The sequence below is a fragment of the Cuculus canorus genome, chromosome 3 (genome assembly GCF_017976375.1).
Source record: "Cuculus canorus isolate bCucCan1 chromosome 3, bCucCan1.pri, whole genome shotgun sequence".
Lineage (NCBI taxonomy): Eukaryota > Metazoa > Chordata > Aves > Cuculiformes > Cuculidae > Cuculus > Cuculus canorus.
Window position 1 is genome coordinate 79,742,372 of NC_071403.1, and position 14,488 is coordinate 79,756,859.

General features: G+C 38.3%; 1 protein-coding gene across 8 annotated transcripts in view; it reads right to left on the reverse strand.

Annotated features, from left to right (window-relative positions):
- Positions 1-3,099: 3,099 nt before the first annotated feature.
- PUS10 (pseudouridine synthase 10) overlaps positions 3,100-14,488 on the reverse strand; it is a 34,992-nt gene continuing 23,603 nt past the window's right edge. For all 8 annotated transcript variants that reach the window (XM_054063519.1, XM_054063524.1, XM_054063520.1 and 5 more), the window contains 9 exons: positions 14,045-14,130; positions 11,072-11,197; positions 9,557-9,613; positions 8,543-8,619; positions 8,395-8,450; positions 8,152-8,269; positions 6,860-7,002; positions 6,140-6,239; positions 3,100-4,442 (listed from right to left, as the gene is read on the reverse strand). In XM_054063519.1, the coding sequence (XP_053919494.1) occupies positions 4,404-4,442; positions 6,140-6,239; positions 6,860-7,002; positions 8,152-8,269; positions 8,395-8,450; positions 8,543-8,619; positions 9,557-9,613; positions 11,072-11,197; positions 14,045-14,130 (802 nt within the window). In that variant the 3' untranslated portion in view covers positions 3,100-4,403. The remainder of the gene's footprint in view (positions 4,443-6,139; positions 6,240-6,859; positions 7,003-8,151; positions 8,270-8,394; positions 8,451-8,542; positions 8,620-9,556; positions 9,614-11,071; positions 11,198-14,044; positions 14,131-14,488) is intronic.

Consider the following 14,488-nt stretch of genomic DNA (forward strand, 5'->3'; position numbering starts at 1 on the left):
ACTAAATTTTTGATAGAAATTAGGAAAAATACCTGCACATGAGCACGCTAGTTCAGACTCACCTAACAATAGTAAAAGTTTTACTTAACTTACTTGAAAGGCTTAAGTTTCTTACCCTCTTTCATATAATATCTTCTCCTAAACCAAGATCATGACTTGTCACATTTTTGCCACACTCCATTTGCTTTGAAGGCAAATTTACTCTAAAATTTTTTTTAATGACTATGTCATTGTTAGATATATTTTTAAAAGACCGGAAGGTTGGAGTTTTTTAACAGTCTAGCTCTGTTGTAAATGAATCACTGCACAAAAGCAATGAATGGAAAGTAAGGACTTCTCTGCACTTCATCCCAAGTGCGCTATTTTAAATGACAAACCCCTGTTGCTTTAGGAATGGAGCGCACTGTTATTTCTATGGAAGTTTTTTTTTTTGTGTGTGTAGCTGTGATATGTATGTTATTTTGAACTGCAGAAATATGTTGAGCAGAAGCATCTACCTATTCTTTCCTCAGGCATCCCAGCAGTTTCCTGCTATGCAAGTGACTGCTTAAAAGAAGGCTAAGATCCTGCTTCCCTACTCCCCATCCCAAGAAAGCTCTGGGATAAACCCAGAGGCAGTCTTGGGGCAGCCTTATGTAGGTGCTCTCTATTAACACTTTAATACCATACTAGCTAAAACACTCTTCTATACTCTGTACCAGAAACCAGAACTTCCTCCCTTCCACTTAATTCCCAGTCTTCATTCTTAGCCTGATGTTCAGTGAGAACTCGCATGAATAACTGGCTCAGTGAGACACTCTACTCTGCATTATAAGGCTTTGCTATGTTGTTATTACTAATTTTTTTTTAAGAAGCAACACAGCAAGAAATATGAGAGTGTATTTCTTTAAGTTACACAGCTGTTTTGTATGGCAGATAAGGCTTAGGGATCAAATTGTTACTGTTTGGCAACCTAAAAATACACCGTGGAAAGAAGCAATAAAAAATCCACTCCAATATATTAAAAAAACCCAAACAACCCCAAATCAAAAAAGCCACTTGAGGTGTGTAGTTGTACGTGAGGCGTAAAGACCTCCAAAAAAGCTTTGTGGTTTACAGGAAGGCAGTGACTCCTTAACTGCAGTAATTCATGGTATTTGAAGCAATACAGGTGCTGCTGCTGTAATGCATTACACTGATTACACAGGTTTGAGAGAGTATATTCTGTAGTAATATGCTTAAGTAATAGAAAGACCAAAGAAATACAAAGAAAGCTTGAAATGTGTTGTTTATTCAGTTCTTTCTTTGAAGTTCTCAATTTTAAGTATATTAAATGTAAACATTTTACTCACTTCATAGAAAGCTCTCAATAGTACAATTTGTTTTTACTGTATAATTAAATATTTTCAAAGTTCTATTTTCCTTTGTCAACGAGTTGGTTTGGTAATTAAAAAAACTGGTCATACCAAGTACTTGGCTTCTGCAGCCTTCTCAGATTTATGCCATCCCTCACCACAGGAAATCCAGAGAACTGGGAGAAGGTTATGGGTTGTTTATCCTGGGGCTTCTTAAAATCTTTTCATTCTCAGAGTCACTGTTGGCCACTACAAAACCTAAGACAATGGGTGCAGTAATGGTTCATCTGCACTCAGCAATTTTTTTGTGGCAGAGCAATCAACTTCTTAGGCAGAGGGGGTGGATGCTTTCACGCTCTGAAGCTGTACCACTCGGACAGCTTTTTTTCCAGGTGCAGCTAAGCTGATGTAAAAACAAAAATGTAAAGGGACATTATAAGGGAGCAGTTGCCTGGAGAAATACAACAGCTTTATTGTGAGTCCTTTTAGCGCAGAAGAGGATGGTTTGACGGAAAACTGGACCTCAGTTGTTAGTATTTGTCACATAACGTGCTCGAAAATATCCACCTTTCACACATGCCTCATGAAAAAGATTAAATGTTATTCTAACAAAATGTCCTATTTGAGTACTCACAAGGTATTTTACTTTTTAAAATAAGATGAAGGCCGAAGTACAACGTTAGTATTATTGCAGCAATATTCACTACAGATTATGGTAATTCAAAAGTGTTTACGTTGTACTAGAAACTGTAGACTTTGTAATCAAAGTTCAAAAAAAACAGATAACAGCTCTCATTTTTGTATTTCCACATGATCACTGAACAATAACTGTCTGAAGAGCTGCAGAGATACTTCCATTGTCAGCTTTTCTTCCCCTCATTTGGATAATTCACACCATAAAAGCAAGTAATTTAGGAATTTTTGGTGGACCTCTACACTGTACATTAAAGAGATTAGACAAAGCACATTTAGTGTAATCTTTATAGTCTTACTCATCTGCACTTTGATTTTTGACACGATCTCCACTGTCACCATGATAACGTACAGAATATTGCAGAAAGAGCTGCAGGTGGGAGTGCCCTGAGTGTCCTTGCACTACAACAGGAGCAGGAGACCTTTCTGCTTCTGCCTTGTTAGCATTGTTGCCCCCTTGGAACAGCTCTTCCAATGTCTGTCTTGTCCAGAGTGCAGCCTTGTTTACATTTTTTCCCCTGTACTTTATGGAATTTATAAATCATACTTTAGTTCATTTTGAGTTTCAAGAAATCACAGACATGAGACTGAAATTCTTTTTTTGTTTGTTTTCTGAATTCAGCTTCTGAAGTTTTCCATTGTTCATGACACTTCCTTTCTGGGTACAGATTATTATCTGAGACGACTACTCCTGGAAGCTGTTGCTCATAACGGCTTTAAGATTAAAAACAAAAAAATACTGCTGTCTGAATCATATTCCTATTATTTTGGGGTTAGAAAAACAAGAGCTTCTGAACTACTTCCGTACTTAGGTTAGTGGACTGGGAAAACACACGATGAGAGAGAAGTTTTGAAAGCCCATTCCAGACAGTGTATAATAGTTAGACTTGGTTTTCAAGATCGGTTTTCAGGACCTGCTTGAAAATGTATTAATTGATGCCTTTTTGAACCTTCAGCTAAAGATACCACACAGCTGTTCCATTATGAGGTCTTATCACCACTGAACTGAAGGTAAGACACCGCAGTAGTCCTACCAGTCCCCAAAGAGTGGTTTGTCTTGGCAAATATTACCCTATTACTGAAATTTTTACCCTTTTTATTACTGAAATTTTACCCTTTTTATTACTGAAATTTTAATTAATGAAGAGCCCTTAAATTCCAAACCTTAATTTCTTGTTCATAATTTAACTCTCTTCTGTACCTCCAGTAAGCAGAAGCATCTTCCTAATGGATTAACATGATACAGGTATAAAAGTGGCTTTTCCTAAAGATGTAAGTGGTGCTTTGTATGAAACATTTAAAATCACACAAGCACAGACAAAAAAACTCCTGTCTTCTCTATTCCAGCAAGCTCCTAGGCAATGTTCCAACTCTTCCAGGCATCCATCCAAGGTTAGGTACTAGAAAAAATGTATTATGCTACAAAGCAAAGCTTTTTATCTGTCCTGGTCTCTCAATACTGACATTTTTTGGTCCATTTTATATTTGCTTGCACTTTGAGGTTCCTGTTATTCCTATTTTTCTTTTCTGGTACCACTGCCAGGAGTTCCCAATCTTTTTATATACCGTGACTCAGCTGGGGAAATCCTACGCCTGCAGAGGACTATAAGCAGGTCAAAGAGCTGCTGAGGCCTTTAGTACCTCAACTGCTGTTTCTAGGAAGCATCGCTGATGTTTTTAACTGAGAAAAACATGGTTTTAAGTGCAAAGTTTTCCTCTGAAAGCTGCTTTTCCCTTTGAAAAGTACTTTCTGTGGGAGACAAATTTGCCCATCTCTGAAACTTGACACTGACCAAAAAGAAGTCAGCAGAGAGCAGCGGGCTGCCTCGTTCCAGGCGCTATCCTACTGATTTCAGATTCACCCTTACTTTTGGGAAATACTCCAGCATCAATAGTGTGCAGAAAAAGTTAGGACAGGGTTTTAGGTAACTCAGTGCTACCTGCATCTGGACAAGAAAAGCTGCAGCATCCAATATAAAAAGAGTTTAAAAAAATCTGCCTTGAGGGAGGGTTATTTTTAATTAAAACATTTTAAAATACTGCAGAAAACATATTTGATGTACTGGCTCAGTACACCATTTGCATGTTACACCATTTATCTTTTTCTTAATTGATTTTTAAAAAGACTTAATACCAATACACTGCTTCTCAAAATCTTTTTCATGCCTAGATTAATTCAATCAAAATAAGGCTAGAGATTGAATGAGCACTACCTGTTTCAGAGTGTTTAAAATGTATTCAAAGTAACAGTATCCTTGGGCAGATCAACATGATCCAAATGTTCAACAGAAACACTTTGAGACCAAGCTGCAATACTTTGTAGTGTAACAAGCTGCCAACAAAGGAGATGCTTCTTCCTCATCCCAGCTTGAAAAGTTAATTTTCCAGGGCTGGAGGCCAGTCAACGTCAACAGACTAGAAGAGAAGGGAGGAGGAAAAAAAAAAAAGGCAAAATCAGGAGACTTGATACTTTATGTATATCAAGAGACTCGCTATCAGAACTTTATGCTCGTCAGCTATAGGCTAATAGTGGGGAGAAACAGTAAATGAACGACGCTAAAATAAAAGATATGGGACAAGACACGCAGGAGCCAGTGGCATGAAACAGCTACCTCATTCTAGTGGCTCTGTGCATCTGTCTGGTGAGAGCTCTCTGAGAGCTGGGCTTTCTTCATAAAGCAGAATTACAACTCCTTGTACTACTGCTTCCCAGCATGATTTGACGTTGAGCTGCATTTACAGAGTGCCCAGAACTGTCAATTAAAAACACGAACCATCTCCATCTTCCACCCAATCCTGCAAATCGGCTGTTATGATGTGAAAACAACCAACCTGTTGCTTGATGCCATAGAAATATTAATGTATTGGGCAGTGCGGGCAAGGCAGGAGTAGAAACCCATCACCTGCCCGCTGAAGTATACATCCCGAGTAACGAAAACTAGACTAAAACAATAAGCTGTCAAGCATTATGCACAAGAATTATCAAGGCAACATCATTAACAGTCATCCTGACTGTCAGTCAGAAGTGACAAAACATGCGTAACACTTTATTAGAAGCAAATGTCATAATTACTAAACTCAGATTATGTGTTTTTTCCCTGGCATCCCTGAGGCCACATCTCCAATTCCCTTTGGCCATAAACTTGTTGCTCACTCTCTTCCAAAAGCAGAACACCCACCACTGCCATAGTATCACCATTTGCAATCACAATGCATGGATGTTAAATGCCTTGGCTTCACGGCTGCCTACATTAATCATAGCTACTCCTTGCCTAATCTACAACTTCCAAGGATTAGGCTCTTAGCGTAAGCTAAAATGCATTATTAGCAAGATGACTAATTATTTTCAAGTTCCTAGACATCTTTCAGAGTTACGTTCAGTAACTGTAGTGACACCAATCTGTATGAGAGCCACGCTTATCAGCCCAAGCCCCAAGACAGGTATTCCTGTTTTCAGAGCTAATGCAGTGCGCTCTGCAAGTTCTCTTTCTGTATTATCCTACAAAAGGTACGCAAAAACCTGCAAGGCTGTTCTGCAAAATCTAACGTGGGCAGCTTTCCAGAAATACATGAGAACAAACAGGCTGATGACTGGCCACTCGAAATGAAAACCCATGTTTTAAGTAAACCTTGCCAAACCACTACACTAAATATTAAATCCATATCTCTACATGCATTCTTCTAACCAAAACAAATTTTGTTTTTTCCATCTGACTCCAGCAACTGAACCAATATAATTTCTTGATGTGTTTTGTTGTGTTTGAACCAGTACTGAAAGAGGAAGTAAAATCTCTCCTGTTTTTCATCTAATCCCGTTTTGAAAAGAAAGTATGTGGTACATGGGACATTGCAGAGCTCAGTTCCAGTGGGTGCTAATAGTAAATGCGTCATTGGCTAATGGTATGTCCCCCCATCGCTCCCCAAGGTGAACTCAGCATGAGAAGCTGTCACAGGTAGCAGCGTGGTACAAAACACTATTTTTGCATTAACGTCCATTTTTCTATTAACTGTGGTAAGGGATGTTGATTTGGTCAAAGCAATTCCACTGAAAGCATCTCACAAATGCAACTACATTACCCATTTCCAGGGAAAATAAATAGCAAACAACTTACCTCTACATCCAACTCCAGAATGTCAGTGGTTCTGTTCAGCAGGGAGCCAATATTGGGCTTTGTTCTTCCAAAGTCTCCGTGCACAAATTCTTTAATGTAGCTAGAAATGCTGGCTAAGGAAAGGTGTATTTTACCGTAAAGAAATCAAAAGAAAGGACAAAAAAAAGCATGGTGAAAAACACTCAAAGCAAAACCAGTGTGATTTTCTACTCCTAAGCCAATTTGCAGTGAACATCCTATTAAGGCCATACTCATCTTTGAAAGACTTCCCAATTCTTGGCTTCTGACCCCAATGCCCAAAACCGCACTACCAACCTGTATTTTCTGTTTATTCCAAAGTGAGTGGTGACTTTGACAAAACCATTAACTTGTAAGTAGCAGCAATGTACAGTCTGCATTGCATTTTCTAAGGTGAAAAATATTTCAGTGAAATTAAAAAAAGGGTATTGTTAACGAGAATACTTCTATAGCTATTCACATACTTTAAACCTATCAGGCTGGTCCTCACAAAAAATACACACACGTGTGTAGTATTTTTGAATGAAAGACCGAATATGAAATTGTGACATAAATGTAAACGTTGTGCAGCAACATATGACTGCTCAAGAGCAGGGACTTAGAAACACCATAGTGAGAAAAGCAGGAAACTTGCCATTAACCAAAGTACCCTAATCAGCAAGTTGTTTCGTAAACGCGTTCTGTAATGGCATCTAAGGATACGTTCCTGCTTGAGTCTTCAGATGCAGACGAAAATGATGCTCGTCGATGTACTCGCATTTCATGGTGTGAATGATCCGACATCTTACAGCCAAAGGCCTTCTGTGAAGAACCCGGAGAGGTGTCTTCTGGTCAAGTTTTAATTCCTGTAACAAGACGTAACAAAACAAATGAGGAAGGAAATGTGCAACATACTGCACAGATGGTAAGAGTCAGATGTATTGTTAACCAACCACAACTCTTTTATATTGTATTATGGTAGTTGAGTAATCTTCTTAGGGCAAGACTAATTTTTCCATGTTTATCGAAGGCAAAAAGCACAGCCATCTCAAAGGCTAAATGAGAAGGCCTCATATGAACACAAACTAATGGAATCACAAATACAGAGAAATAACCTTGAAATCTCCATAGTCCTTTGCTGGAATGACTCCAGGATTTAGAAGCTCACTGAGAGCCTCAGGGCAATCAAGAAAATAAAAAAAAATCCCACCCACAAAATGCTTTGTCTAAACTACAGCCAATCCCCTAGAAATAAAAGTGAGGAAAAAAGCCCCAAAATGAGATTAGATCTTCTAACAGTCTTTTGAAAAGTTCATTCCCCACCCCCTTTCCCAAATGAGATGCAGCAGTTTGAAAGGCAACTTTTCAGGAAGTGAGTGGGCATGCTATAAAAAAGCTTCACAGCAGTTGACTCCCTGAACTCTAACGACTCAAGCCCTTGCTCTGAGAATGATTTCGTGGCCAAAGCCCATGGGAAACATGAACACACTTCTCCATCAGCAGTACCTCCCTGACCAACATTTGGAGAGAAGTTCTCATTAAGAACTTAGGAGCACTTCATAAGGAAGTCTTGGCATTTTTTTCCATAGACATTTCAAACTCCTTATTGCTGCAGCTGTGGAAGAATGGCTTTGGAGCTTGTGAATAAAAGACCTTATCCTCTCCTTTCACTTAAACAAAATACTATCTAAGGTAAAGAAAGGGGTGCAGGTGCCAGATTTCCTCCTCTCCCATTGACTGCTTTTTATTATTTGTTCTACTGGAAGGTTAACATTATAGAATAAATTGTTGTCCTGGCTAAGAGCCAGCCAGCTGTACTGCTAGCATGACAGTGGTGAAGTAAGAAAGGGTGAGAACAGGGAAGGGAGGCATGAAAGTCCCTATAGCAAGAGGAACCCTGATTTAAAAAAGTGGCCACAGAGAAAGGGATATGTCCATGGCTGCACATATAAAAACCTTCCCCTCAGGCAGCAGGATACGTACTATATAAATTAGCAAAAAAAAGCTACAAATACCTTGATATCATCTAGAAATGCAATATCTTCTTTCTGTATTGCTTCATCTGTCCATACTAAGGCACTATATGTCTTTGTCTTTTCCTCTTCGCCTTCCTTCATACGACCAATTGCCTCTCTAAACAAAAGAAATTAATTACTTACATAATATAAGCATAATTATATAACACTGTGAGCAAGAATGCTTGCAAAACTCCCAAAGCATTGCTCTGAAATCCCTTGCCAGCGATGACAAATACTGACCTGGTGACAAGCTGTAAATCTCGAACCTGTATTTTGTCTGAAGAGTTATTAATTGTCTGTGATATTTAAAAAAGAATCAGTTAGCAAAATTGCTCTGTTAGAGAAGAAACACATCTTTTATGAGTTCCATGAGGTGGAAATGATTTACCTGCTGAAGTCCCTTCATTTCCTCAGCAGTAAAATGTATTCTACGAGGATTCACAAGCTCAATTGCAAAGGGCCTTCCTGGCAACATGCACAGTCATAAAACATAAAAACATGTTGTTCTAAATTAACATTTGGATTTATGCAGTAAGGTTGGAAGGTGTGAAGATTGTCTGCTGTTATGCAAACAGGGATAGGACTTGCGGGTTTAGGGATGTGTCATCAGATGGAAGGAAAGAAACAAGGGACTTTTTTTGGCTACTAAACCCCAGTATCAGCAATAAGTGCAAATTACGACTTCCCTAAAGACATCTTGTACAAGTCTGTGCTAATTAAAAAATAAAATAAGAAAAAAAGTTAATTAGCTTATTTTCTGTCACCTACAGCAATGCCCAGGTGCAAGATGATGTTAAATCCCGCTCCCTCAGCTAAACATCTGTTGCAATAGCCGCACTTTCCGTGCTCAGGGCCAGGGATGATCCCCAGTACAAGCAATGCCAAGAACTACACTACAAATGAGACAGCAACTGGAACACACCATTGTTAATTTGTACTTTTTCTTCCCCATCCTCCTCTGGCAATAGTAGCTTTGACATATTGGAAAGCAACTGACCTTTATAAATGGAGTCAAGTTCAAAAAGAAAATAAGGCTCTCCCAATCCCTACTGAGAGTGAGCCGAAGTAGAAGGACCCAATAGAAAACAAGATAGGAATCACTCTGACACAGATGGTTTAAAAATAGGAAGTGTATAAAATAAAATAGTCCTAACAACCTATGCATTTCCATGCATTTGTGCAGCCAAGGACACTAAAAAAGGGCTCCTCACCGTTTGTTTTACAAAACTGTTCAGTCTTTGGGAAAAAAATAAATAAATATCACTAAAATGTTTCAGAGATAAAATTTCAAAGCATGCCTCGCCACACACTTATGCATTTAGCATTCACCTAGACCTGTTCGGGTAGCTTCAGTTAACCATTTTGTTTGCTTGTGTTTCAGAAGGGATGTTCCGAGCCTTACCATTGCCTAGCGTTCTTACATCCACATCTTCTCTTCCAGAGGAAGAAAAATTAAAGCCTATAACAGATTTGAACAAGGGAAATAAGACTTTATTTTACACTTTTAATACTTTCTACAGCTTTTAAAAGATGGAATATTTTCCTTCTAAACTTATTTGCAAATATACTTCAAAGAGCTATCTTTATAAAATGAAAGCTGCACTGCATTTAACCAAATCTGGGATAGTTATTGTTTATGACATCGGGTTCACAAGTTTCTTGAAGAGCACTCCTAATTCTTTGGCTTCAATGAGACCATTATAGCCCTGAAAATGATCAAAAAATGCAGTACCATACTAAAGCTTTGCCTGAAGGAGGAATGGGAGACCAAACCCTGCACTAGAGAAAACTTTGCAGCTCTATTCCAAAGCATCTCTGAAAAACTGATGGTTTCAAAAAGCTTTCCTTTTTTTTTGGGAAAAGGAAACATAGGAAACATACAGAGCATGTAAGGATATCCTCAGTTTTTATTATCTCTCATTTCCCTGGTCATACTGTGGCAACTACTACATAACCATCTTCCATGGGTATGAAGTTGTATTTTGGTCATACTACCAGCTTTTTTTTAGTTGGGAATGTTCTAGACCCCTAACCATCTTCATAGCCCTTTGCTGGACTTAATCTGGTATGTCCATGTCTTTCTTATACTGGAGAGCCCAGACTGGACCCAATGTGCTGGGTAAAGGGGGAATGATCATCCCCCTTGACCTACAGGCCATGGTCTTTCTACTGTTTATATCTCTTCTCGGCACTGCTGCACATGCACTGCTGGTAGCCACCTGTAGTAATTCTGCAGGCTGAAATCAGGCGTTACATAGTACCTGATCTAAAGATACAGGTTGAGGATATTCCTAATGCTCCAACACATCCACTGGGAGGGAAAGAGGGGAAAGTAGCTATTTTTTCCAAACTAACATTTAATATGATTTTTCCTTGGGCCCTCTATGTCTCTAATCACAAGTCTAGTGGATGATAAGTGATGGGCAACGTAAGCATTATTTCACCTCGACGATCTCTGGATAAGCATTTACCTTGTGGAACTCTACACACCAGAGAAAATAAATTAATGAAGGTAAGAAACATGAATGGGTTAAAGGCTAGGCAGATATTATGGAAAGCTGGTGGCAAAAATCTTCTCGTTACAAGTCACTTTATGAATTACCAACCGTTAAAAAGTATGGCTAGGCAAAAATACTACCACATAAAACCATAATATTTGCATCATCAAATCAACAGAGGAGATAGTTAGTAGGATAAAAGACTTAGTAGGATAAAAGACACTGCATAAAACAAAGCATTTGTCTAATTACTCACAGATCATAACTAAAAAACATTTACAAGTTTAGACCTGGAAGGATAAGAGAGGGATAAAGAAACGGGCTTTTTTCCCTTAGACTCCTGTGTTAACTGAGTAGCTAGTAAGAAACAACAGTAATGATGAAAAATACATATGGTAAAAGATCTCCTAGATACTTACTATCTGCTTTGAATGCTGCCATTAGATGCTCTGAAATCAGTTCTTCAACTGAAGATTCCAGCTTCCTCTCCCCATCAATAATCCAGGGAGTCTGAGGTAAATTCCTTGAATATTTATTATATCTTCCTGTAAAAAGCAACTATGTTACCTGCAATCATTCTAAAGCAATGGCAAAAAGCTTCAGCATTGCACTGCACAACACATTTAACTCTTATTAAAGCATTGTAAAAATGAATTTACAGGCTTAAACTTGTTTTATGGCAAGAGCATTACAGCAACAGTATGAAACACATCCTGCTACACCAACGAGAGTTTCAGTATCCAAGATGGCCAACTTAAAGCTAGACTTGGAGAGCCTATTGCTGCAGTCATAGCTTCAGGTATAACTGTAGAAACAAAATAGTATATAGCCTGGCACAACTGGGAATAAAACCCAGAGATTCAAGTGCCTGGTCTGAGTCAGCTTAATTCTAAATGGAAACAATTTTTTTGTAATCAGATCATGGTCTTGAACTAGCCTCCCATATACCAAACTAGGGCTCTGCATATGCCTGTCTACCAACAAATATGTGTCCCAAGCGAAGAAGTTCCCACACCCCCCTGGATCAAGGAGTTCAGGTTTCAATCCAAGTTCTGCCATTGTCTGAATGCTTAACAACAGAAACCAACACTAAAATGCTCTGGCTTATAAGAAGGAAAACCATGCAAGCAAAAGTCTTAATAATAAACTAGTACAAATGTCAAGAACCTCAAAAAGTTGCCATGTAAAGAGGCTGCCCTCCTCCGACTGATTCCAGTCATCATCTCATATTATGTCACCCTCACATGCCACCTCCTGTGGCAACAGGATGGCTACAACCAAAGAACAAGGCTGACACAGATGAGCAAGATGAGTTTTCTTATTCACAGGTTTTATAAGAAGTGAAAATACGCACAAAACAAGGACCTCGTTCATAAAGAACAATAAGTAATCCCCCTGCAAAGACAAGTTTCAGTCTGAAACCTTGTATATAAAAAAGGAAAAAGAAGTTTAAAGTAGCTCAGAATATTATATTGTGCCTCTGTAATTTCAATTTTTTTGTTTTCGGTATCATCTTTTCCTATTTCTAACGTCTCCTTCTTGCATTTAGACCTGCAAAAAAACCCACACAAACAAATGGGCAAACTGACTCATCCTGTTTCACTGGGGCAAATAACGAAAGCACTATGACTGATTACTCAGAAGTCAGATTCACACTGCTAAATTCTCCTTCCATAAAATGGAAAAAGGAAAATAATATTATTTTTCTCTCAATTTCCCACTTAATAATTTTAGCTTTTGATCTGGAGTAGGTTAAAGAAACCAGAAGATGTTTCTCCATTTGACAGCCTCTCCTGAACCCTTAAAAAAAGTTGGAGGGGAAAGCAATCACTTATCACCAAATATAAGTTCAAGAGGGCAATAGCAACTCTGAAACTCTGCTTAAAAATTAAGATCCCATCTCATTTAATAAAAGCAAAATAACTGCACTGTACTCAATATATTCTATTCCAGACAATTCTACAAAAATTAAAGACAACATCCTGCCTGTTTTTTTGTTGTGTTGTTTTGGTTTTTTTTTCTGGTTGGAGCAAGCTATAAACTATAAACCACAAAACCAGTATTATATCACATACAGAAAGCTAACCCTCTGTCTCTCTCTCTCTCCATACAGATAAAACTGTAAAGCAACCTAAAATAAAACTGGATATCTTGGATTAACGAAAATGTACATTTAACTGTCTCATGAGTAATGAAAAATAAGAAACAGGTATCTATATGAACCATCAACTAGCCTGCTATGAGAACATTCACTTTTGCATTTTTGCTTTTCATTTTACATTTTCCTTTACTCAGGATTTGCACCATCCTTTTAAACATAGTATGCTGGGTTTAAATTGCAGGGGTGTTTTCTTGTTTTTTCGTCTTTTTTTTTTTAGTAATCTGTTTGCATATATTTAAATAAGTAGTTCTTAATACACAGCATATGGGAAAATGCAGATAATCTCACAGGTGGGTGATAGAAATGCTGAATCTTCTCAACTCAGAGACACCAAGCATTGTTACGTTACCTGTCTCACCCAATTATTTCAGATGCTACCCTGATTTGGAGGGAAACTGGAAAGAGCTAAGCTTTCCAAAATGTAACTTTTATTAATCCCACTAAGATTGGCAGTTTTAGATGGAATAACATGCAGAAAAATCCAGATGTTGAAAGCCTCTGAATACAAATCAAAATCCAAGCAAGTGAACAGCACTGCTGGGAGCTTATTTAGTGGGGAAGGGCCTCTCCAAGACCATGTGCTTATTATGAGGCAACAAATTACAACTGCAAGATTTGCAGGGATAAAGGTTTTCCGAAGAAGGGAGCAAGCTTTGACAACAGGGCAAAATTCTTCATTTCATACAGTACTGCTGGATAAGCTCCCAGGGGCACAAAGAGAGTTGTTCTAAATCTTCACATCACCCCACGCTGTGTCTAGAAGAGAGAACTCTTCCAGCTCTCAAAGCAAAAGAAAAACAACGGCAAGGAAAAGCAGGATCTTCCTAAATATCCAGAAGGGAGTTGCATGCACACTGGGAGCAGCTGAAGTGGCATGCACCCCTCCTGCAGCTCCTACCATGGGAACCTGACCTTGGCCCTGATACAGCTCCTACTCCTCTTCAATCACATTCCACCATACACTATCTCCAAGTTTAAATTCAAAATGTAAGCACAGGCAAAGAGATTTTGATTTTAGCATGTTGATCTGTAATTTCTTACTTTCAACAAAATCATATCTCCAGCAAGGGCAAGCAAACTAAGTCCACTCTTGGACAGAGCTAGATTTGTTACTTTGCTCCTTGTACTTAATTACAAGAATTAATAAACAGCAATAATCTTCTGGGCCTTGCGGCAGTATTACAAAGTTATGTTTAAGACAACACAGCAGCAAATAAATGGATCATTTTACCAGCCACAAAAATTGCACCATTATTGCACTGAATTTCCAGAGCAACACAGAGGTTCTTTGGCGAACTTGGGGGACATGGAAAATGCCTGTATAAAAAAAGATTAAAAAATACTAGTAATACCAGAACATGATAGAGCATCAACATAGTAATAATGGCATGAAAGTTGTTACACAAAACATAGCTACAGTTTAAACTGAGTATTCACATAAAAAGCTGGAACACCAAGAAACAGATGATCATCAAGAAAATTAAGAGCACTGCATTGCAAGCACTTTTGTCAATCTGTCATCAAACATTATTGAAGTATAATACTCCAAAGTGTGCTAATAAGATATGTCATACCATAGCCATAGCAATAATGAAATGAAAACCTGCTTCAGGATCCGTTACTAAATTTTTGCTGGGAATCAAAGAAAAGGGCTGGGAAGACTTAGTGCAATTAA